Below are 22,909 nucleotides of genomic sequence, written 5' to 3'. Positions count from 1 at the left end.
AATTTCTCAATTCAATCCGCAATCAAACAAATAAGAATTTGCGAGCCTGATTGAATACCAGAGAAATAACTTGAATGGTACCAAAGACCAATGTTCAAGGATCAATCAATTTCAATCAACAACAAAAGGTTGGATTTACAAATTGGTCGATTCAACGCACAACCTGTGATATTTCAATTATATAACAAAATATAATGCGGAAAAGAAATAACATAGACACCAGAAGTTTTGTTAATGAGGAAACCGCAAATGCAGAAAAACCCCGGGACCTAGTCCAGATTTGTACACCACACTGTATTAAGCCTCTACAGACACTAGCCTACTCCAATTTAACTTCAGACTGGAATGTAGTTGAGCCCTAATCAATCTCACACTGATCAAGGTACAGTTGAATTCCTTACGCCTCAAGAACCACGCCAGATTCTGCGTACTTGATTCCCTTAGCTGATCTCACCCTCAACTAAGAGTTGCTACGACCCAAAGTCGAAGACTTGATAAACAAATGTGTATCACATAGAAAAGTCTATTGAATAGATAAATCTGTCTGCCACAGATAAAACTACGAGTTTTGTTCCGTCTTTTGATAAATCAAGGTGAACAGGAACCAATTGATATACCAGACTTATATTCCCAAAGAACAACCTAGAAATATCAATCACCTCACAATAATCTTAATCGATTAACGAAACAAGATATTGTGGAATCACAAATGATGAGACGAAGGTGTTTGTGACTTTTCAATCTTGCCTATCGGAGATAAAATCTCGAGCAAATCTTAAAGAAGATAGTACTCAATCACGATAGAAAACAGCAAGATCATAACACTCAACTACAGAGAAAATAGTTGGGTCTGGCTTCAGAATCCCAATGAAGTCTTCAAGTCGTTAACCTACAGGGTTTCGTGAAAAACCTAAGGTTAAAGGAGAATTGACTATAGATTATGAAACTAGTATCACACATGAGGTGTGGGGATTAGGTTTCCCAGTTGCTAGAGTTCTCCTTTATATAGATTTCAAATCAGGGTTTGCATTCTAAGTTACCTTGGAAACAAAAGCATTCAATATTCAGCGTCAGATGAAAAACCTGATTAGATTCAAGCTAATATCTTTCAACTGTTATATCGAACTTAGATTGTTATACACAAATGAAATGTAACTTCATTTAGGTTTGAGTAATCGTACCTAAACGTGTACACTTAGTCGGTTCAACAATAGTTAACCAATGGTTAGCCATATAAGCACTTTCATATCAACCTTATTCATCTTCATCATAACTAGTTCAAATGACTCAAATGAAACTAGTTAGAGAGTTATTCAATTGCTTAGATCTTATAGAAGTATATAAGACACAATTGAAGCAAAATCGATTTTGATTCACTTGAATGAATTCATGAACATCATAGCCACGGTTTGCAAAAGATTGTATTCCTTATTATATAACTGTTTTAGTTTATGAATAAACCGATTTTAGAAAGTAACCTACTTAAGTATGCAAACGGGTACGCATACCTAAGTAGCCGGACCGAGTTTGGTTATGCCGGTACGCGTACGGGTACGCATACCAATTCACATTCCAAACTCCAGCAGAAATTCACGGAACCCAAACTTCCGCCAGTACGCGTACGGGTATGCATACCTAGATTCCAGACTTCCAACAACCAACCAGTACGCGTACGGGTATGCATACTTAGGGTCCCGGTTTTGGATTTTTACACAAATGTGAATACACACTATGTTTATATCCAAACATGGTTACTTGTTCTAAACTCTCATTTGAATCACTGAAACTTTCTTAGAGGATGACAATAGTTGTTATCCACAAACTATTAGCATCAAAGCGATTTTCAAGTTTTTTAAATAAACAATATGACTTTCGTCAAGAGTAAAGATGAACTTGGTTAAAGCGAAAGCTTACCAACTCATATTTCGAGAAATAGATAAGTGAGTTAAACTCAGCTCGAAATACCAAATGTGTATAATTGAAGTCTATATAGCAATACGACTTTTGTCTCAAAATAGGAGATATAATAGATAGACTTTTGAGTGATAGATAAGTTCAAGTCTCCACATACGTTTTGTTGATGAAGTTCCAAAAGTTCCCTTGAGTAATTCTTCGTCTTCATTCGATGAACACCGTGGAGTCTAAAGCTCAACTACACTTACTATCCTAATTCGAGACTAAGCTATAAGTAGACTAGAAATCAAGACTTATAGTTTTGGCAACTAAACTTGACAAACAAGCTTGAGATAACAACGCTTGAGAATTCGACCGAACAATGATCTAAATGTAGGTATTACTAGTATTCCCCTCAAAGTCACTAATCACGGTTGAGCGAGGATCAATCAGATTCCGAGGGATTCCAACCTCCTGCAATATTTGTAAAGGGATGATATTAACCGAGGCTCCAGCGTCTACCAGAGCACATTTAAATTCTTTTCCTCCAAGAAATGATGGCACATATAGAGCACGATTATGATCTTCCTCCATCATCATGTCCTTGGCCGTGAAAGTAATGTCTTCTACAACAACTGTCATTGTGAATGAAACTTGAACATCTTCGGGCGGCGAAACAAGAGTCCCCAGTGAAATACGACTTACAACATCGAAACTTCCTTTCGTTGTTTTTTGTAGAAATGGAGGAGTTCGCATATACCATGTATTAGTGAGGCCGCTACTTCTTCGGTTGGTTTCTCATCAGCAGAGATACTTCTAATTTGGTTTTGAGGTAGATGATTCTTATGCATGCCCTTTTGTCATCCAAGCTCTCCGGCCTCAATATTTTCTTTGAAAATTCGTTTCAAGGCTTTGCACTCTCTAGTTGGATGACCGACGAACTTATGAAAGTGACAATACTTCGGATTGGCTATAGTTTCAGCCGTTGGCTCTCTTCGTATAGAGGGAAGTTTGATTGTTTCATCCCGGATCCACACATCCAACAACTCTAACACTTCCTCATACTTGCATGAAAAATCTGGAGGGCCCTTGACATTGCTGTGATCATAAGTTGGGCGTTTCGAAGGACTGGCATCCTGGTTCTGTCCCTTCCTCTTACTTCAGTGACAACAACTGAGTGATGCAAATCGAAACGCTTTTCAGAAAAACGTTTTCCCTCCTGGGATCGACTCGATGTTCATTTTCCGCTTTGGCCATCCTTAGTTTTTCTAGTAATGCGGGTGCTGACGAAGCAGATCACTTTGAAACATCATGGAGTTTCGAAAAGTTATGCAAACTGAGATTCTCGAGGAGGGCTCGATACACAGGAAGCAAGTTGTCGATTCATACTTCGACGAGATGAGATTCCGTTGCATTCTGGTCATGGCAATCCAAATCCTAAGACCTAAATCATCTGATTCCAGTTAGCAATACTATCATATACTAAGTTGTTTTACCACGTATAAGCTCTTCCAGTCAGAGACTTGGAAAATTCTCTTATCCGTACGGCATGATTTATCTCATGTTATCCCAATGCTTCAAGAAATCGAGACACATGCTCACGAGCGTTTCCAACTCCATTGTATAGTGTAAACGACGGAGACGTATATCCCCTTGGAAGAGGGATACGTTGTATTTCATCTGGGTAAGGAGGACGATGACTATGTAGCACATCAGCACTCTCTTTGTCTCTTTCTAGAGCGTTCAACAACCTCTCTAGATCTGCCAGGGTCAAATATTTAGGCGACTGTGTTGTCTTTATGGAGCTCATGAGTATCACTAGTACGGTAATGGACGTGGTCACGAATAAGGATTGGTGTACACGGGCTTTCGCTAACATTATTTCTGGAAGACTCAGGTACTCTGTGCCGGTAAGGACGAAACTGCCTCGCGAAGAATCAAGAATTGCTAACTTCTCAATAAGAGTTTTCAAACTATCTAATATTGCGATTTGAGTCTCCCCCTAATTCTTATGAGCTTCGTAAAGTTGTTCTTGATTTGTAGCCAGGATTTCCAGAGTCGGTGGATTTGAATGAGCGGTTTCAACAGGGCGCTCGATGCTGGTAACAAGACGCTTAGTGTTTGTACTAGTCATATTAGGATTAACAGGACGTCATGTAACAATTTTAATACCAGTAGTACCAATATTAAGACGTTCAGTAAAAACATGACGTTCAGTAAAAACATGACGTTCAATAACAATGGGACGTTCAGTAACAACAGGACGTTCAGTAACAGCGGGACCAACATTAGGGCGCTCTATAACAACATGACGCTCATTCCCAACAGGATGCTCAGTGTTTGTGTTAGTCCCAACAGTGCTGGCATTACCATCGTTCTTCTTTGAAGTCTCAACTTCCTTTCCCCTGGTAGTAACCATGATTAAGATTGATAACTATGATCTGGGATTGATTTGGAACTGTGACTGAGTGGACAACCTCCCACTGTGGTCGCCAAAATGTAGTTACCTAAAATATGAGAGAGGTTAGAAGTGGGATTCTAGGGTTTCTGAAAGTGAGTAACGGGAGGTTGAGCACGAACAGTCTTCGCCTAAACCACGCACAATGACCGTTCAAAGGCTGCTTCAGTTACAGAGAAGAAATTTAGGGATGGTCTTAGGGAGGGAAGCAGATGAAGAGAGAGATCAGAGAATTCTAGGGTTTGAAGAAGAATTGCTCTGAGAGGTTATGAGAAAGATGATCGCAGCTTGACCTATTTATAGTTGAATTCTCTAATCTCAGGTTGGTGAAGATAAGAATTGCTTTTCGTGCCGTGCGGAGCAATTCTCCCATCTCTTCAGGAATAAACAGAGATAAACTAGGTTGAGTTTGTCTCATTATTCTACCGCCTTTACTCTCTTATGCGTTGAGAAATAAGTCGAGTATTTCTCACACGTGTCGTAGACCGCCAGACCAAAACCCTAACTTTTATCCCCCTATTTGTGTGAAGCTGAGTCAGCCTTTGTGATGAGGTGTTGAGAAAGAGAAATATTCTCTTTAGCCGAGTTGGCCAAGATAGAGAGATATTCTCCGATTTGTAAGAATGACTAGGATGAGTCACGTGAAAAGGCATGGGATGCCTTAGAATTCGTGTGGGAAGGAGACTCGATTCCTACATGAGGCTCGTGCCTACCATGGGGTATTCAGCCTTATCTGAGATTTCCCGAGAGATTTGAATCTCTCCGAGATTTTACAGAGAGATTTGAATCTCTCCGAGATTTTGCAGAGAGATTTGAATCTCTCCAAAATTTTGCAGACGGATCAAAATCTCTACTAAGATTTTCTTAACGGATCCGAATCTCTCTATGGTCAGCTGGGACTCGTCCTGGAGAGAGAGAAAAAGGCTTTGTATGCCTGCTTAATGCCTCTACGATACTTTGGATCACTTGTCTTTGACCAACGTATCTTGTAGAGATGTGCTAGGAATCAACTGTGTGTCCATATGATGGGCCAAAGACCAGTGTATCCTGAAAGGATGTTCTAGGAGTCCGTCGAAAGGGACCGGAGGAAAAATAACCAATGTATCTCGTGGGGATGTCCTAGGAGTTATTCGGAAACCTCAGTAAGTCGAGTCAGATCCTATAGCATACATGACCAGTGTATCTCGCGATGATGTACTAGAAATCAGTCCTTGATCTCAAATAGGATGAGTCGTCCTTACAGGAGACATGCATATCTCAGCTCTGGGTCATAAGTCCTCCAGGAACGATTTTACGCATCTACAGAGCCTACATGACCAGAAGTATCTCGTCGAGGATGTATACTAGGAATCATGGCATCACAATCAGCTCTATCTCACGAAGACATGCTGGAAATATGGCTGTTCTGGTTCATAAGTCCACTGGGGACATTTTACGCTCTAAAGAACCTACGTGACCAGCAGTATCTCGTCAAGGATGTGCACTAGGAGTCACGACCAGCAGTGTCTCGCAGGGACATATACTAGAAATCGTGGCTAAGAATGCCTTGAGGGCCAAGGGATTAATCTCTCTCGTGAGAGTTGAATTTCGTCTACGGTCTTGAGATGGCATTTTTTCCCCTTATCCAAATTTCACCATTTACAATATTGAAACTAAATTACTTTTGTAGTTTCGGTTTTAATATTGGTTATCTAAAATAGTATGTGAAACCTTCGTGCTTAACTCTTACAGGTTGTATACAAGTCTTTCGATTTGTAAGATCCTTTCGGTTTGACCTTTATTTGCTCGAATCTTTGTCATTTTGTGACAAAAAAGGGGGAGAAGTATATAAAGTAAATAAGTGATTTTTAATCATTAGGAAAGGACAATTGTGCTTAAACGTTATATCTAACGAAAGAGTAAAACATTGACTAAAGGGGAGAAACATATCATATTGTCGTGTAGTATTAAGACTACAAAAGGGGAATAACAAAGATGTTCAGATTGAATATTTACCTAGCTTACCTTTAGGGGGAGTAAAATATTTTGTTATTCAAATGTCAACGACGACATATATTGATTGAATATATGCAGGTTATTGTGCTATTGAAACTTGGAATCAAGCGTATGAAGAATGAGTTATTCTGTAATTCGTTTAGCTCCATATGTAATAAGAGTATTGTCACTAAAATTGAAAAGAGGAGATATTGTTAGAGCATCGCTCGGTTGAACTTACCAAGCGTTGGTATGTCAAGATTGGTTGTCATATTTTAGTATCAAACTCATTTACAGTCGCTTGATTAAATACTAGAGTGAACTTCGTTTAGGTTAGACTAGAAAGTCTAGGAATGTTGAGACATATAAGTATTACTCCGAAGACCTGAAGAATATGAAGAAGTAACGAACTACAACGATGACATCATCCTTCCACTGGAGGTTAGTAATACTGACTTGAACTTGTTTCATTCCTAACGTATCTTTCAAGTCGTGCTATATTGAAAACATAACTACGAAGCTGTATATACTGTATATATTGTATATTATACTCTAATGATGTGACATGATTATAATAGTATGATCATAGTATTAAGGAATTAGACAGATATGACGTCAACATAATCTTGTATATAGTGTTATGATTATATGAATGGGTTATGGTGAAGATTTCATCCTAGGAAATAATATTTTACATTTGTTTAAAGGAAGTACATTCATGAACTTGTTTTGTGAATCGAAAGGGAAATCAATAGGGTTATTGGTCTTGCTATTCATTGCATATCTTTGGATGACCAATATGTATGAGTTGGTAGAACCGATCTTAACTCAGGTTATGTATCTTGGTGTAACCGATCACAATGCGTAGACTTATGATTTGGTATGACCGGTCCTGGTAATTGGTGTAACTGATCCTAAGTAATCATCTTGAGATGGTATGATCGATCCTTGTAATTGGTGTGACCGATCATAATAATTGGTGTGACCGATCATAAGTGTTATGTAACCGATCTTTGTAATTGGTGTAACCGATCCTAGTGACCGGTGTGACCGATCACAAGCAGATACCATATTTAGGTATAACTGATCCCAGTGATTGGTATAACCGACCCGAACCCATGTATGTGACTTGGAAGGACCGATCACAACTAACCATTATGATTTAGTATAAACAATCACATAGTAGTCTTGGAATACTGGCAAACCAATTTTAAACTTTTTTGGAAGTGTGGTATAACCAATTCCAAGAAGCAAATCCATGTAAATATGAAATAAGGATTTGCAGTGAAAAGATGTCAACATACTTTGAACACGAGAAGTAATTCTTATTATTTATATTGTTCAAAGATATTCCTTGGTACTCAAGGTGATCCAGTGCCGAAATAAATTAAGAATCTTTTAATTGAGGTTTTTGATTTTATATGCTTTAATTACCAGCAATTAATGCATAGGTCTGGAGAACAAAAATTAGTAATATGCATTTACTAATTGGAGATTTTCTATTGAGAGATTTCAGAAATATTGGACCAATATTTATTGGAATTATGAAAACCGAATTTTGTCATTCATTGCATATCTTGAGAATATTTTCGGTTTTGGAAATTCCTTGGTGACCAAACATCCTTGGTCTATAAATACCTAAATTTGCATTTCTAGCAAACTATCCTAAGAGCCAGGAAAACTTCATTTCTTGTTGTTTCTGGTGGAGCCGTCTATTCGGAGAGGAAAGTATCCTAATTAGGTGAAATCTCTTACGACCGCTCGTTTAAAGACTTATGTGGGATCAAGAAGCTCTACGAGTACCGTTGGTGGGAAACTAGATAATTGCAGTGTTATTAGTTTTCGATTTGATTTGATTGACTAACGGTTGTTGAAACTTTGATTGCACCTCGTTTGTTTATTCTTGAGAATCTTCTCTTCTGATATAAGATTCACTCAGACTAAATCAAAGTATCGACGGGATCTTAGAATTTTTGTTAGATCTAAAGACATCTTATGGTAATCGATTGTTAACAGACTCCGTTCTGTGCGTGATTGATCACAAGAGATTCAAGTGGTGTTGTGCAGGTTTTGAAGATCAAATAAGATCTGAAGATGAAGAAGAATTCTTATTAGTTTTCGTATCTTGTGGATTTAATGCACAAACCTTGATCGTCTGGGATCTAACTAGAATCAGTTTATCTTTGATAGATCTGATTGATTAGTTGCGTGAGATCGACATATTTCTCTTTGAGATCTATATTGATTGAGTGTGAATCTATACTTGATTATTTCGGTAGTTAAAGTTAGATTGATCTAACCAGACAAAGGAGTTTATAGATTAAACGGAAGAGCCTTTGTCAACGACTCATCTACATCTTTAACAAGATTGATTGAAGTGGTTACCAAATAGATGTTGTATCCATAGTCAATCACACAAGTTATATTGTTGTCGTATTGTCTCGATATCGTATCCATCGATCACGTATGAAGTGTGAACCGAATTGTTGTATTGTCTCGACTTTTTTCATAGACGATCACATTCGGTTGAGGACTTATAGGTTGAAACAAAAAGATTTTGGTGTATTTAGGTACCCTCGTCTTTTCAGGTTCCTTAAGTGGCGACTGAGGTGTCCAATACTACTGTAGGAGGCGTAAAAGCAACCTATGTATTATTTAGACCCTCGCGGATGTCCGGTGGCAGCTGGGTTTGATATTGTATTTTATATCTATTTTATGCAATTTATAGGGGTGTAAAAGCATCCAATATTATATACTTAATTTATTTTGGGACATTGGATGTATGTATATTATGCTTGATTGTGCAGTCTTAGTAGTATGACTGGGTTACTTTGGCGTTGCTCGTTGAAGAACTTCTATCAAATTCATGGTCGGATGGGACCCATCTTGAATATGCGATAGGTTCGTAGTAATCAAACCCTTTATTATATGTTCTGGACTTAGATAGTAATTCTTGATTCATGAGATGTTCACATTTCGTGTAGATAGCGTTATCATTTGAGATTGAAGTTATTCTAGCATCTTATTCTCCATTGAGTGAGACGAGTTTAAATGACATATGTTTTAGGTTGTTCTAACGTCATTTCCATAGAACATCTTGGCGGTGTTCTTTTGTCTTATAGGGAATGATATTGGAATGAACTTCTGTTATGTGTTGTGTGTAAAAGATATTTTATTATTCTTCTCTAGTAAATATGTGTAGCGTGTTAGTGATTACCTTGATTTTGTATTTGTTTCCACTGAGTACCCCTGGGATGATGTGCTCACTCGTTTCCACTTCAGTCTTTCAGTTATCTGAAGAGATGGTGCACGTGAAGATATTCGTTTTTATAGCTTAAAGATTTATCGAATTTAAAGATGTTGTGTATATCGTTTTATATACATATTGTTTTATTAATATGTAAAACAACACATTACTGTATTCATATCACTTGATATACTTTCATTAATGTAATATTAGAGTGTATGGGTTAAGTTTTGTAGCAGATTTCTTAATTGCATATTTAAGTAAATGATTTAGATCTTTAGTGCCTTATTATATAGTTAATCTCTTGGTTTAGTAAGATGTTAGGTTTTTGGGCGCTACATGTATAAACCTCAAAGAGGATTAAGACAAGGTGATCCATTATCACCTTATTTTTTCATCCTCTGTATGGTCTAGAAATCTTTTTACTGCTGAGCAAAATGACGATATTCATGGTTGTACTATAACTAAAATCATCCCCTCTGTGAGCCATTTATTTTTTGCTGATGTTTGTTTGTTATTTTCTAGAGTTAACACCAATGAAGCTAGACATATAGCTAAGATAATAGATAACTTTAGCGAATATTCTGACCAATCCGTGAACTTTGACAAGTCAGGCTTAGCTTTCAGTCCTAAAGTTCCTAATACTATCAAATGTGAAATTTCAAATACTTTAAATATCAAAAGAATGGCTTTTTAGGATGAGTATTTACGTGTGCCACTTTTGCTCCAAAAAAACAAAGTTGAATCTTGCTCTCTTTTGTTGGATAAATTTAATGAAAGGCTTTCACCTTGGTGGTCAAAATACATTGCTCAACCAGGTAAGACTATTCTTAACCAATCTATTTTAGGAACTATTGCTAGTCATCATATGGATGTGTTTCCAATACCAAAGAAAACCACAAACAAAATGGATGCTCTCCAAAGAAATTTTTCGTGAAACAAAAAACAAGGTGAGAAAGGTATTTATTTTAAAAATGGAACCATGTAGTTATCCCTAAAGATTTAGGGGGTTTAAACATTAGGCAATCTTCCATTCTTAATCAACCTCTGCTAACTAAGTTGGCATGGAGAATGCTTGAAGGCCCTGAATCTCCTTGGGCCACTCTGCGTAGTCATAAATATTTTCATGGTCTTAACCCTCTTAATTGTCTGCTATATAGGAATGGTTCTTGGGTGTGGAGGGTATTTGTGATGGCTTAGACATCATCAAACAGTTTTACTGCTGGCAGATAGGTGATGGAACTGAAATTTCAATACAGAAAGACACTTGGATTCCTAGCTTAAGGGACCCTCCTAAATCCAATTTCATCTCTGCTAATGTAAACAAAATTTCTCATTTGATGGAAAATGAAACAAGAAACTGGATAATTGATACTCTAGAAGTCCTTTTTGATAGAGATACAATAAATGCTATACAAAACACCAGAATACCTATTCAATGAAAAGAAGTTATTAGATGGAAACCATCTCCTAATGGTGAGTTTTCTGTTAAAACTGCCTATAGAGCAATTCTGGATTCTTCTAAACCTAGGCCAGTAAGTAGTGATAATAAGCAGTTTGGAAAACTAAGCTTCCTATAAAAGTTCCTCACTTCATGTGGAAATTTCTCTATCAATGTCTTCCGACTAGAGATCTCTAAATAATCCTCTCATGTTCTAGATGACTGTCCTCTTTGTAAGTGCCACAAAGAAAATCATCAACATGTTTTTCTGGAATGTAGTGTTTTCAATTCTGTGCTTACTAATATTGATCTTAATTGTGTGCAGTTGCTTCATGGTAAAATATACATAAGTGGATAAAATCCTGGTTTGATAAAGATATTCAAAATAATGTCACCCAATTTCATTCTATCTGTTTTACAATGTGACACATTTAGAAATTGAGATGTAGTGTTCGCTTTGAAAACTTACAGGTTAACACTGACTCAATTATTGCAGGTATTAAGACTCACATTGCATACTGCTTAAGAACACAAGGAGTTAACTCTCCTGTGAGAAGAGACAATGCTTCCATATTACAACAAACGATCTGGAAAATACCTATCAATAATGACATCAAAGTTAATTTTGATGTTGCTTTTTGCAAATATAATGGATTGACAGGAATTTGACTAATAAGTCGCGATGTGTCATGTACAAGTAATGGAGCTTGGAAAACTGCACTTCAGCTTCAGACCCTGAACAAGCAGAGGCATTGGTAGCATTTGGAGCAGTAGTTTGGGCAAAAATGAAGGAATCACTCATCTACATCTAGAGGGAGAGAGTCAAAGGGTGGTGAATGCAATCAATGGAAAGAAGGGAGCAATCAAATGGATAAATGCTAACATTATTCAAGATACAATTTGTTTACTTAAATGTAGTTTTACCCATCGTGAAGAAAATAATGTTGCAGACACTATTGCAAATAAAGCATTATCTTTTAGAAGTAAACAGGAACAACAACAACATATGCCTCCTGGCTTACTGAAGCTTTAAATTCTAATAAAACATTATTCTCAGCTATTGCTTAATTGAAATAAAATCTCTTTTCGTATTAAAAAAGAAGAAGAGAAGATTAGTTCTTGGTGAACTTATCGGATTTTTCTCCGGACGATTAAATTTTTTAAAAATAAATTTTTTTGGAGCTAAAATATTTTGTCCAAACTGCTGAACGTCAACTTTTTAGTCTCTTATTTTGCTCTTTCACTGTCAAAAAATCACTTTTCCACCTAGTCCCTCATTAGATTTGGCAGTGAACGAGTGTTAAAACACATTGATTTCATAACTCTTGCTCTCAAAGGGTGCTTAGATAGCACATAAGCTACAATTTAATTTCTGTTAGAAATAGCAAGTTAGTTTTATAGAAGAAAATTTGGGAAAGGTTTTAAGAAACAAAGGCACATTTATTTATTTTTGTAAAAGGTCTTTGCTCTAGACTTCTGGAAACTAATTCCCCGAACAGGCATAGACTATAAAGCTGTAAATAGCAACTCGGGATAGCAATAGAGAGGTTAGTGGCTATGTGCTGGGATGCCAAACCCACAGACAAGAAGTCCACAACTCATAGGGCCCACCAAGTTTTCCCACCAAATGGCAAGTAGGAGAATTTTCGGTGCATGAATTATTTTTACCGCTTGGCCATTTGTAGTATTTGAAAATGGTATTGACTAGGACCTACTTTTGGGAACGTGAGAGGCTGCATAAAAAAGGTAGGTACTTGTACTAAATACAAAGAGCTGTCATGTCAAGCTTTTGAAGGAGATTCTTGTAAACAAAATACTTTATTAGGATCTATCTGAAATAAATTAAAAAATAATCACTTGTTACAAAAAATATCTTGTCATCACGAACTACATACTGTAAACAACAACAACAGCTGGGAGGAACGAAGAGTTGAATCTCACGAGCCGTTTTTATCAAACTGTCAAATTCCCCAATCTAAAAACAGAAAACTCAAAAAAAAAAAAAAACCCTCCTAGGGTTTCCATTAGAGATATTAGAAAGAAAAGAATATTTCAACTGTTTGATCCATTACTTGAGATTTTTATCTTCCAGATAGGAGCTCGATTCGAAAGAACTGTGGAATTCAAAGTGAGTTTGAAATTTCGGTTTCACTGGTTATCACTATTACCGACTCATTCATTGATTAATTTCTGTCTTTTTTTTAATAGTTTTATATTCATCTGATTTTGGATTTGTAGATAGAATTTGAATGCATTAATCGTAATCTAGTAACATATGATGATCAATTTGTGGCGAGATTAGGTTTGAATGTATGAAAATTGTATTCATTTACTCAGAGAAATATGAGGTTAATTTGAATTGATTCGTAGGAATAGTATAGAACTGTGTTTGTTTAACTGGAATCAGTTTGATTTTTTGGCTTGCTTTACATGAACTTTAGTCAGTCAACGACATCTTAGTTTGAGGTACCTGAGTTATCCCTACCTGTTTACTGCTGATTGTTTGTAGTATTTGACCGATATATTCAAACATGGAGGTGATTAAATAAATATTTTGCTGTTTTGTTGACCTTGATTTTGATGTCTGATTAGTGATTGAGCTTGAATTTGCAGGTGCATGCAAAGCCATTATCTTGTCAGGGTTGTAGTTATGTTTATTTTTTCAATTAGCATTGGTTTAGACACTTGATTGAATCTCAATCGCTAATGACATTGCTACAAGCTTTCGAAAAATAAAAATTAACGGTACACTTGATGTGTGTAGTTAGCTTTAGTTTTAGATTTCTAGCAGTACTGATAGCATGAGACACATAATTGAGTAGTCAAATATATGCCTAAGTTAACATAAGTTGGACATTAAGTTTTCTGTTTGTTTGGTTAGTAGGTGGCATATAAAGACTACGATGTCTTCCATAAAAAGCATCATTCGTCTGGATGAGGTTTGCTAAAGTTTCCTAACCATGGAAGACCAGACACCACCAATGCGTCCGGAGAATATAATAGACATGTGAGTTTTGTCCTTCAATTTCATAGATTCTCATTCTCTTTTATGCTTTGCAACTCTGTTTATCAGATAATTCTGGGGTATTTGCTAAAACCTTCATCTCCCATTGCCATTTCTATTATATGCGTCTCCTTGTTTGATTCAACACCTTAATTTCAAGTTTTTTATTTGCATGTTTCAGTCCAAATGAACAGGTCTTTGCAAATGGAGACATCTATGTTGGTAAATTTAAGGGATTTCTTCCTCATGGAGAGGGAAAATATACCTGGTCCGATGGAAAGATCTATGAAGGTCAGTGGGAGGAAGGAAAAATGACAGGAAAAGGTTGCATGAGATGGAGATCAGGAGCGACTTATGAAGGCGGTTTTTCTGGTGGTTACCTTCATGGTTTTGGTACCCTTACCGGTGTTGATGGGTCTGTATATACAGGGGCCTGGAGAATGAATGTACAGCATGGAACTGGTAGAAAGGATTACTCCAACTCAGATTTTTATGAAGGTTCCTGGAAAGAGGGATTACAGGAAGGTAATGGTCGGTATGTATGGAATACTGGGAATACATATGTTGGGAACTGGAAAGCCGGAAATATGTGTGGTAGAGGGGTTATGATGTGGGCAAATGGTGATGAATTCCATGGCTTTTGGTTGGATGGATTGAGACATGGTTCGGGGTTGTACAGTTTTGCCAATGAAGGATACTATGTGGGAACATGGAGTAGGGGACTAAAGGATGGCCAAGGTACATTTTATCCTACTGGAAGCAAAGTTTTATCTTTACCCAAGTTGTACAGGGATCTTGGACGGGATGGTGATAATCAAAGTGTTCTCTCTCATACTTCATCAGTCGGTGCGAAGGAGTTTAAGGTTTGGAAACGGCGAATAACACGTAGTCTCTCTGAAAAATTCCTTGCTGGTGTTCGTAGGAAAAAATCAGTTCGGATATCAAATAGGTCTGTATCGCTGCACAGTGATTGGTGTCCCGGCGATTCTGTAAAAGATGTTCCACTGAGGGAAAGAGCTCGTGCCTTATCTTTACCATTTAGGGAAGGTCATGATACAGTGGAGGAGGATAATTTAGTATATGTAAGGGAATACATGCAAGGAGTCTTGATTAAGGAGAGTGTTCAGAATTATGCAGAAGGAATGGATAATAGAAGTAAAATGAAAAATAGATTGCAAGATAAAGAAACAAAAAAAAGGCCAGGGGAAATTATTTTTAAAGGTCACAGGAGCTACTATTTGATGCTTAATCTCCAACTTGGTATCAGGTAACCATGCTGCTTTCATATTTTCAGTTCTGATGTTCATCTACATGAACCTCCTGTTAATATAATTCTATAATGTTGTTTATTCACAAGTTGACGGGGTAGTAAAAACAATGTATTTATCCTTCATCTTTAAATCCTAAACCTTGGCCAGTTCTCTGATCATGACCTGGATTGCCTAATTGACATGGGAACTGATTGAGGTAAGTTAAAATCTATATGTCTATCGTCATCAATTATTGTTCAGCTGAAACAGTTGGCTTGATTTTTCCTCTTCTCCTGTTGGAATGTGCAATACCTGTGTCTTAGATTTTAATTTCTTGGAATGATAAAAACCTATATATGTAATGAAGAGAGGATGAGGGATTAAAATACCATCCTAACTGAGGAGCAAAAACTCCAAACAAACTCGAAGAGTTTGCGAAGGGATAGAAATTGGATAAATTAATAATAAATAAGAGAAGCTACTACATGTATGTTTCGTACGTGCATGTGTAAACCTAACTTGGTTGATCTAAGAAAGTCTAACTGCATTATTGCCGCATATATGATCAACCATCCAGCAATTTTTTGTTCGTGGTACATTTTGATCTTCACTTTATCGTTATAGTCATTAAATTTGTTGCTTAGATTAGTTAAGTCATCTTAAATTACAGGTACACTGTTGGAAAGATCACACCAGTGCCTATGCGTGAAGTTCGCTCATCTGATTTTGGACCTCGAGCTAGAATACAAATGTACTTCCCTAGAAATGGTTCACAATTTACTCCTCCGCATTATTCAATTGGTTTCTGGTGGAAGGACTTTTGCCCAATGGTATTTAGGTATATCTCTATCTTGCACATTAAGTTCAATTAGCTTACAGTCTATGCATCAGCTTCTTTTATCTATTTGTGCTTACAAGCAGGCTTTTCCCAGTTTAGAAGCAGCTGGTTAGTATTTATGTAGTTGTTTATTCTTTCTTCTGTATTTTCCGAAAGTTGGAACAAGCTCTTTTGTTTGATTTTTAGCAAAGCAAGTCAGATATAGTCTGTGTTCTGCACTGTGTGCTAATTTTTCACAAACAAGCACACATTACAAACTTTCCCAAATACGTTAAAAGTTTTTTTTTACTACTCGTATGTTAGTTTGGGCAACTTAGATTTTGCACGTGTAGAAAAGCCCTGCCTTTTTAGCCCATGTACTTGAGATGATTAGTCAACTACTAAGGGTTCTCCATAAGTATATGAAATAATGAAAGTGGAAAGCCATCATTTCTTTTCTTTTTTATGATCAATGTGGGAAGCCTTAATATCAGACAACTACAATGAGTCCGATTGGATTACGTCTCCCTGTACAATGAATTGCAAATAGAATTCATCAGGTATATTCTGGAGGTAAAGGATTTATCCAGTTAGATTGTAATCACTGCTCACTGACATCAAGTTAAACTCAAGTTCTTATCCTGCTATCAGCAGGATGTTTTCCACTTACGTGCTTGAAATATTTTAGCAATTACGCAACGAGTTACATCTGTGGTTTCATTTCGTTCGTTCAAATGCTTCAACGCAACTTGGATAACTATGTATCTATACATTAAACTGTATTTTCAGGAACTTGAGGGAGATGTTCAAGATTGATGCTGCTGATTACATGATGTCCATCTGTGGCAGCGATGGCCTGAGGGAGCTTTCTTCTCCTGGAAAAAGTGGCAGCATCTTTTATCTTTCCCAGGACGAAAGATTTGTTATTAAGACCTTAAGAAGACATGAGTTGATGGTATGTACTTTGTGCATCAACTCAGATTTTGGTTGTAGGCTTATCTACTTCGCTATACTGCATCACCTTGAAAATATTTCTTAACACCGGTGGATTTCTAAAACACTTCAGTTCGGCTAGTATAACGTACATAGTCCCTCACTTTAAAGTGTGAATGTGTCACTTGAAATAAGAATTGTCTTTCTGTAGTTTAGATAAATTGCATGCATACGAACATTATGAGTAGGTTTGGGTTTCTGTTAATGTAGCCTAGTAAGCTCAGTGATTCTTTGTTGAAGCAGAGAAAAAACAGTCAATGGAAAAGTCACTTTTTGTTATCTAATATTGCGATATTGTGTTCAGTTGCTGGTTACTGTTCAAATAAATCATAATAAAGGTCTTGAAACTAAATGAAGCCCTTCAGCTATCCTACTGGTTGATAATATAAATTTCGCTTTTGTAGGTTCTTCTTAAAATGCTTCCAAACTATTACAATCATGTACAAAGCTATGAGAACACCCTCATAACGAAGTTTTTTGGGCTTCATCGGATAATGCTTAAAGGTGGACGGAAGGTATTTCAGTCATGCTTAATTCATTCATAATTGTGTAGATCTTATTTAAAAGTAAAATTGGCTCAGGTATTTCAGTCATGCTTAATTCGTTCATAATTGTGTAGATCTTATTTAAAAGTAAAATTGGCTCAGGTATTTCAGTCATGCTTAATTCGTTCATAATTGTGTAGATCTTATTTAAAAGTAAAATTGGCTCAGTTTGTAATTTCCTTTTGAAGGTGCGATTTGTAGTAATGGGAAACATGTTCCGCACGGAATTACGAATTCACCGTCGTTTTGATTTGAAAGGTTCATCTCAAGGAAGATACACGGATAAACAGGAAATTGATGAGAATACAACGTTGAAAGATCTTGATCTGTCTTATGTGTTTCAGATGGACAAATCATGGCGTGAATCACTTTTTAAGTGAGTTATTTGTTTGGGAATACTTGATTATTACTTTACTGGGAAAACAAATTACTGTACTGAATGCTGATTTCACTTGTTTGATCAATCTGCTTTTCATATAGTTATACCTCTTTAGTCATATTGGAATCCTGTAATTCCAGTATAATAGATCAAATATAAACTCTGCATGTATTCCTCTTTTAATTCGTTGTTATCAGGTTGCTGCTAAGTGCTGATTCGTAATTGTTAGGATGTATAGTTGAATACCATACCATAATCTTAATTCAGAAGTCATCTTTACATTCAACTAAAAGTCCGATTCTTTCTGCCAGCTTGTTTATGTAACCATCAGTCATCATTATTCAAATCATGGAGTTTTATGCAGCAATTAAGCTTATGTCTTCTGCCATTCATTTATCAAGAATGTATGCTCCTCTGTATTAATTCATCTATCTGATTACGCTTGCTGATATTATATGCAGACAAATATCATTAGATTCTACGTTTCTGGAGTCACAAGGCATAATCGATTATAGCCTCCTGCTAGGTGTACATTTTAGAGCTCCTCAGCACTTGAAGGTCTTCTCAGGCTCTGCCTTAACCGAGCTCAGCTACTCTGGTTCTTCAAAATCTCATGGTATGCATCTTTCCAATATCAAAATCTTTCTTGGGAAAGCTAATTCCGATCTCAACTGTGTTCCAGTCCTTATTATGAAACACATTGTATAAACAATGAAGTTGTCAATGTTTTTACTTGTTTTTTATTGAAGAAAGATTATCTTATGAAACTCTTATCTGTGTCGCGAAGTTAACATACTCATAGAGTTCTGTTGTGATTGGTAACTAGGTCCCGCGTCAGTACCTTATATCCGATAATTTGCTAACATCATTTAGATATAGTTATCATACTTGATATTTTGTACGTTTCTCTTTGGAACCACTGAGATTGAAAATTTTGTCCTTTTAGGGGTCACATAGGTAAAGTGATAATAAGTGTGACCTGTTTTCTGATTTGACCCCCCATGTAGTTCTGAGATAAGAAGCTGATGTGAAGTAGAAAAAAATTAAGGGAGAGAAAGGGAGATGTAATATATATCATGTTTCAAGGAACCCTTTGGATTTCAGATTTGCAATTTCTCCAAATATTAGATTTAAGGAAGGTGTTTTTATGTGGGGCACAGTCTTAATAAACTTAATGTTGGATTAATCAAGCAAATGCACCAAAGGGTTTGTGAATATTATTTTCTACAATATATGATGGCAGGGTGACGGGTTTATCTGAATAACAAAAGAAAGATACTTTTGTTGTTCCCTCCAATGCTAGGGTCTAATGTAAATAAATGGTTCATAGTAATTTCTCTTTTTGTTTCTACATTCAATCTCTTCTGTGAAAAAACTCCAGGATGTAAAACATTGCTAATACTAATTTCACTTGTACTCTGCCGTGATTAGGTATGTCTTCCCAAGAACTCTCAGTTCCTCCTAAGGGCCTGCTCTTGGTCACCCATGAGCCAAGCTCTGTCAGTACTGCTCCAGGTCCTCACATTAGAGGTAGTACATTGAGGGCATCCACTGCAGGCAACCAGGAAGTTGATCTTCTTTTACCTGGGACTGGCAGGTAACTCATTTCTTTACATATAGATTCACCGTACTAGCTCTTATTCATCTTGTTGTGTAAAATATTAAGGATGGTGATCAGGTGGCACATGAAATTGTGACATAAATATCAAAATATGGTTCCGACTCCTTCAAAAAGATGATGTAAGCACTGAATTTAGTTGTGGATGTTCTGCAAAGCATTCAACACCAAGGCTCACATAGTACTAAGCGTTATCAATAGGTTGTTTAAAATCAACGGAAAGTATTGTTATAAAATCTAATCATACTTCCTATAGGGTTAAAACTGTTCTATTTAGGATGACCTTGTTGTCGATAGGGATGACTCCTATTTTGTCAAATTTGAGCCTCTTTTAACCACAAGCCTTTATTGTGGAACGAGGTTATGTAATCATTTGATAGACTAACTATAAATACAGTCATGCAAAACAAAGTAACAAACTTTAGATCCTCTTTTTCCATCAGGTATAGTCTTTTCACCGTGTGATTCCCTCAACAGCCCAATTCACACTACCAATGCTATGCCCATTTCTGTCCTTACTTGGCCGCATTAGTATTGAGATTGGTGTAATTTCTCTTCTTCATGCAGCAGTGTTTTGGAGAACTTCATATTTACAAAATCTTTAACAAACTGTTTAATAAAGTGACTCTTGCACTGGAAATTTACAGGTTGCGAGTCCAACTGGGAGTGAACATGCCAGCTCAAGCAAACTGCAAGCTTCCTCATGAAGAGGATGATGAATCAACCGTTGATCTCATCGAGGTCTATGATGTTGTTCTCTATCTTGGTATTATTGACATATTGCAAGAATACAATATGAAAAAGAAAATCGAGCATACTTGCAAATCATTTTGTTATGACCCAAATACAATATCTGCTGTTGAACCCCATTTGTATTCTAAGCGTTTTGTCAGTTTCTTGGAGAAAGTTTTTCCGGATCAAACTTGAAGGGAAGTATGCCTCAGGTTAAGGTCTTCCATTTGTTTTTGAGGTAAACCAGTTTAATCTGCGTTCATAAATGTTAAATAACAACAAGCTTATTCTTTGTCAAATATGCCATTGTAAAGATACATCTGTTCTTCTTTGTAGGCACTATATACTGTACATATCCCCTTTTGCATCTTTGAGTAGTTATTGTTGTGGCGTTTCAGTTGATCCGACTTTAGTACATAAATACTATATTTTCTGCTTTTGCTAGTAGAATGAGCTCATTTAGTTATCATTTGTTGTCTTTTTTTTTTCTTTCTTTTTTTGAGGTAAGGCAGTCTTTAACTTCCTACATTGCCACTGTTCCTGTCAGATAAAATTGTGCAGCGGCGAAGGTAAAAAAACGAAAGAGAAATTTCCTGATACTGCATGACATTACGGTCTGGCAAATGGCAAGTCTGGTTTCCATGATGTTTGCCTTGTGGCCAAAATTTGCTAAAGGACCTCGTGGCTGAACACTTGTCATATGAGTTAGTCAAAATCTGCACTGCATTGCGACTCAAAACCAGCTCCGTAACACAACCTGCTTTGGGGACCTAAATTTGACATTCAAACAGAATTTATCCTGCCAATTTACCAATGTAAGCCAAATTCTATTTGTAACTCAAAATTTGTCACTCTATACAAAAGGAAGTTCATAGTATAGAAGGAAGGACATAAATGTGCCGAGAAAAAGAAAAGATTATTTGCTTTAACCAAGAATTAAGTCTTAATCTCGGCCATCTGATCAAAGAAAAATAAAAAAAAAATCAAGTTTTAATTCCCTCGTAGCCATGGACATTATTTAAATTAGCAAACTTCAACTATACCAGGTGGGCTAAACCTAAAATAGCGTTAACAGAAAAAGAAAAAGAAAAAAAAAAAAAAAAGTTCACAGTAAAATAGCGTTAGGGTAAAAACAGGGACGGGCTATGGCTTCAGTTATCCCCTTGCTAGGCCCGTCCCTTCTGTTTTTGTTTTTGTTTTTGTAAATTTTCCAAAATAAAAATGAGGAAACAACTCACTGAATAAACAGCAATTAGGAAGAAGAAGAAGGGGAGAAGAGGAGTGAAGGGACTTGTTGAAGCACCATGTCCCGCCCCTCGTTGAAATCCTTAATTGCATGCTTTACTGGAAAGAGAGGAGCAAATGAAAGTGATGGAGAAAATCTTCCACAGGAATTGATGACTGGAAAGAGAGGAGCAAATGAAAGTGATGGAGAAAATCTTCCACAGGAATTGATGATTGAGAGTATTCTAACGAGATTAACAGCCCGGAATCTAGCAGTTTGCTGTTGCTTCAGTAAGTTATGGTACAATTCAATCCTTAATGATTCAAGATTTCTTGTGATTCACTCTATTCAAAACAAAAGTAAAGAATCTCTAGTGTTTAATCTACTTAATCTTAGGCGAAGCGACTCGATTGGGATTTTCCTTTTCAGTTTATTAGGAGGAGAAAAGGCGAACATTAAACTCGAATTGCTCTCAGGTTTTCGATGCCGGAATAAACATGAACTAGTAGGTTTTTGTAATGGTTTAGCATCTACCAAATTAGTCAGTTATCCTGGTGATGCTTATGGTTCAATAACTGTTGTTAACCCGATCAGGGGTGAATCACTTGCCCTGGCTTATGTACCACCTACTGTGGGATACATCTACTTGTGTCATGGTTTTGGTTTAGATCCCTTATCACAAGTATACAAGGCTGTAATTGTTTTTGTCTCAGAAGCCAACACCGAGTTTCTTTGCTTGGTCGTTACATTGGGAATTAGGTCATGGAGAAAGATAATTACTAGTACTTCTGATATCTTACCACCACCACTGCGTTCTTCTTTTTATCCCAGTCGGATGGTCCCTAGAGTTTCGAAAACGTTATGCAGAGCAGCCACCTTCTGTGGGGGTGATCTTTTTTGGAGGATGCAGAATCAACTTGGTACTGATAATGACATTGAAATGCTGCTCTCATTCGACCTCCACAACGAGAAGATTCACTTCATTCGACTCCCGAATGAATGTACTCTGACAACAGCGGCAAATGAGCGTCTGCATTTGGTAGTTGATCAACTTCTGTAGTTTAAAGGATTCCCTTGCATTGCACGTTCTGAGCAGATAGCAAGGTCTGATAATGATCGTTATGGCCATCATTGTAATTATCTGACCGGTGTTTGTTGCTGTTGTTGTTTCAAGCTTCATATGTATATATTGAAGGACAAGGATAAGCAAGTATGGACTAGGGAGGAAACTTTCGATGTTCAGATTATGGACCAGGAAGGTTTACTACCAACTCCCCTCCGTTGCTACTTTGAGGCTTCTGCTACTACGCCTCCTACACGAATATTGACTTTC

At 36.8% G+C, this 22,909-nt stretch overlaps 2 protein-coding genes across 5 annotated transcripts; both read left to right on the top strand.

Annotated features, from left to right (window-relative positions):
- The first annotated feature begins 12,884 nt into the window (after window positions 1–12,884).
- On the top strand, window positions 12,885–21,740 carry LOC113356491 (phosphatidylinositol 4-phosphate 5-kinase 8-like). Of its 4 annotated transcripts, XR_003362995.1 has the most exons (12): window positions 12,885–13,141; window positions 13,895–14,020; window positions 14,199–15,284; window positions 15,938–16,105; window positions 16,874–17,039; window positions 17,482–17,592; window positions 17,811–17,998; window positions 18,463–18,617; window positions 19,433–19,598; window positions 20,267–20,589; window positions 20,899–21,166; window positions 21,601–21,740. XR_003362995.1 is itself a non-coding variant. In XM_026599651.1 (11 exons), the coding sequence occupies exons 2-10, from the start codon at window positions 13,974–13,976 to the stop codon at window positions 20,544–20,546; spliced, it is 2,367 nt and encodes a 788-aa protein (XP_026455436.1). In that variant the 5' UTR covers window positions 12,885–13,141; window positions 13,895–13,973; the 3' UTR covers window positions 20,547–20,589; window positions 20,899–21,437. The 4 variants fall into 4 exon arrangements, 3 of the variants coding, with proteins under 3 accessions (XP_026455436.1, XP_026455435.1, XP_026455434.1); XM_026599651.1 differs by lacking the exon at window positions 21,601–21,740 and having other exon boundaries at window positions 20,899–21,437; XM_026599650.1 differs by lacking the exons at window positions 20,899–21,166; window positions 21,601–21,740 and having other exon boundaries at window positions 13,898–14,020; window positions 20,267–20,795.
- LOC113356492 lies at window positions 21,656–22,674 on the top strand. Its single transcript, XM_026599652.1, has 2 exons — window positions 21,656–21,733; window positions 21,791–22,674. The coding sequence occupies exons 1-2, from the start codon at window positions 21,656–21,658 to the stop codon at window positions 22,634–22,636; spliced, it is 924 nt and encodes a 307-aa protein (XP_026455437.1). The 3' UTR covers window positions 22,637–22,674.
- The last annotated feature ends 235 nt before the right edge of the window (window positions 22,675–22,909 follow it).

The sequence above is a fragment of the Papaver somniferum genome, chromosome 3 (assembly GCF_003573695.1).
Source record: "Papaver somniferum cultivar HN1 chromosome 3, ASM357369v1, whole genome shotgun sequence".
In the NCBI taxonomy this organism is placed as follows: Eukaryota; Viridiplantae; Streptophyta; class Magnoliopsida; order Ranunculales; family Papaveraceae; genus Papaver; species Papaver somniferum.
The sequence above is the reverse complement of the archived record's forward strand: the minus strand, read 5'-3'. Positions and strand labels throughout refer to the sequence as shown.